Source organism: Pteropus alecto, unplaced genomic scaffold (genome assembly GCF_000325575.1).
Source record: "Pteropus alecto unplaced genomic scaffold, ASM32557v1 scaffold461, whole genome shotgun sequence".
Classification (NCBI taxonomy): domain Eukaryota; kingdom Metazoa; phylum Chordata; class Mammalia; order Chiroptera; family Pteropodidae; genus Pteropus; species Pteropus alecto.
The window spans coordinates 216,404-218,084 of NW_006431079.1; the positions used below are offsets into that span (position 1 = coordinate 216,404).

A 1,681-nucleotide genomic window follows, 5' to 3' on the forward strand; every position below is an offset into this window, starting at 1 on the left:
ATCTTCAGAACAGTGCCTGTCGTTATCTTTTCTTATACAATGTAATCTCAATTATTTATGTATTAAAAGAAAATAAAATATCAACAATAAAATTTATCACTAATTTGTTGAGTATTTTTAATTTTTTCATTCTATATTTTATTTTCTACAATGAAGATATATTACAATAAAATAAGAAAATACTGCATTTTAAACAAATTGTTAAAGTAATCAAATGTAAGTTTTTTGAAATAAATTTATTTATTTAAATTAGTTTCAAGCATACAGTACATTGGACCTAGAGGTTATTATGCTGAGTGAGATAAGTCAGAGAAAGATAGATACCATATGATTTCACTTATATGTGGTATCTAAAGAACAAAAAGAACAAACTAATAGAAAACTCACAAATATAGAGGACAATTTGGTGACAGAGGGGAAGGGGGTCGGGAGGCTGGGAGAATGGGGTGAAGGGTTAAAGAAGTGCAAATTAGTAGTTGATAGTTGAGCACGGGGAGCATGGAAGAGGGAATGCAGTTAACATTAATATGATGGCTAAATGGAAGGCCTGGGGAGGGAGGGAGAGCAATTAGGGATTGTTTTATGAACATTATAGATGTCTAATCAATGTACTGTATACTTGAAACTAATTTAAATAAATAAATTTATTTTTAAAAAAACGTGTATAGATACCTCTAATATATTAGCAGATTTGTAGGATTCAAAAAGTTAAGCATACTCATACCAAGAAATACAAACTATTTCCATTTATTAAATTAAAATAGAATTCTGTCAGGCAATGACCAAATATCACATGGCTTCCCAGCACAATCAGATTGTGTGTAAATCTACTTTTCTGCGCCATAATTTCATCAAAGCTCTTTTCATCTCACTGTTTCGCAAGCTGTAGATCAGTGGATTCAGCAGAGGCGTCAGGAGTGAGTAAGACAGAGACATCAGTTTCTTGGTTTCAGGGGAGTAGCCCGATTTTGGCTGTAAATAGGTCATACTGGCTGTGCCATAGAAAAGGGTGACAGATGTGAGATGGGAGGCACAGGTGGAAAAGGCCTTTTGCCTTCCAGTGGTTGACGGCATCTTCAGGATGGCAAAGAGAATTCGAATGTAAGACAAGAGTATCAACAGGAAAGGAACCACGATAATCAAAATGGTGCCAGTGAATGCATAGATTTCAAACAAAAAGGTGTCTGCACATACAAGCTCTAACACTGCTGGGGTTTCACAAGATATATGATTAATTTCATTGGAGCCACAAAAGGGAAAACTGAAAACCCATGATGTTTGCACAGTACCTAACATGAAACCTAAGGCCCATGAGTACATAACTAATTTCGTGAAAACACTTTTGTTCATAATCACTGAGTAGCTCAGAGGGTGGCAGATTGCAGCAAATCGGTCATATGCCATTGCCCCCAGGAGAAAACATTCAGTCCCACCAAAAAAAAGAATGAAATACATCTGTGCAAAACAGCTCACAAAGGAAATCAACGTTTTCTCAGTAGAAAGGACCACCAGCATTTCAGGCATGATGACTGCACTGAAACTCACCACAGACAAGTTCTGGAGGAACAGATACATAGGAACGTGGAGGCTCTTTTCCAGGTAGATGATGAATATGATAATGGCATTTCCCATCAGGGTTGCCAGATAAATAATCAAGAAAACCCCAAAGAGCTGCTATTGG

At 36.3% G+C, this 1,681-nt stretch overlaps 1 protein-coding gene across 1 annotated transcript; it reads right to left on the reverse strand.

Moving 5' to 3' along the window:
- Positions 1-810: 810 nt before the first annotated feature.
- LOC102897804 (olfactory receptor 10A6) lies at positions 811-1,669 on the reverse strand. Its single transcript, XM_025038720.1, has one exon. The coding sequence runs from the start codon at positions 1,630-1,632 to the stop codon at positions 811-813; it is 822 nt and encodes a 273-aa protein (XP_024894488.1). The 5' UTR covers positions 1,633-1,669.
- Positions 1,670-1,681: the final 12 nt, after the last annotated feature.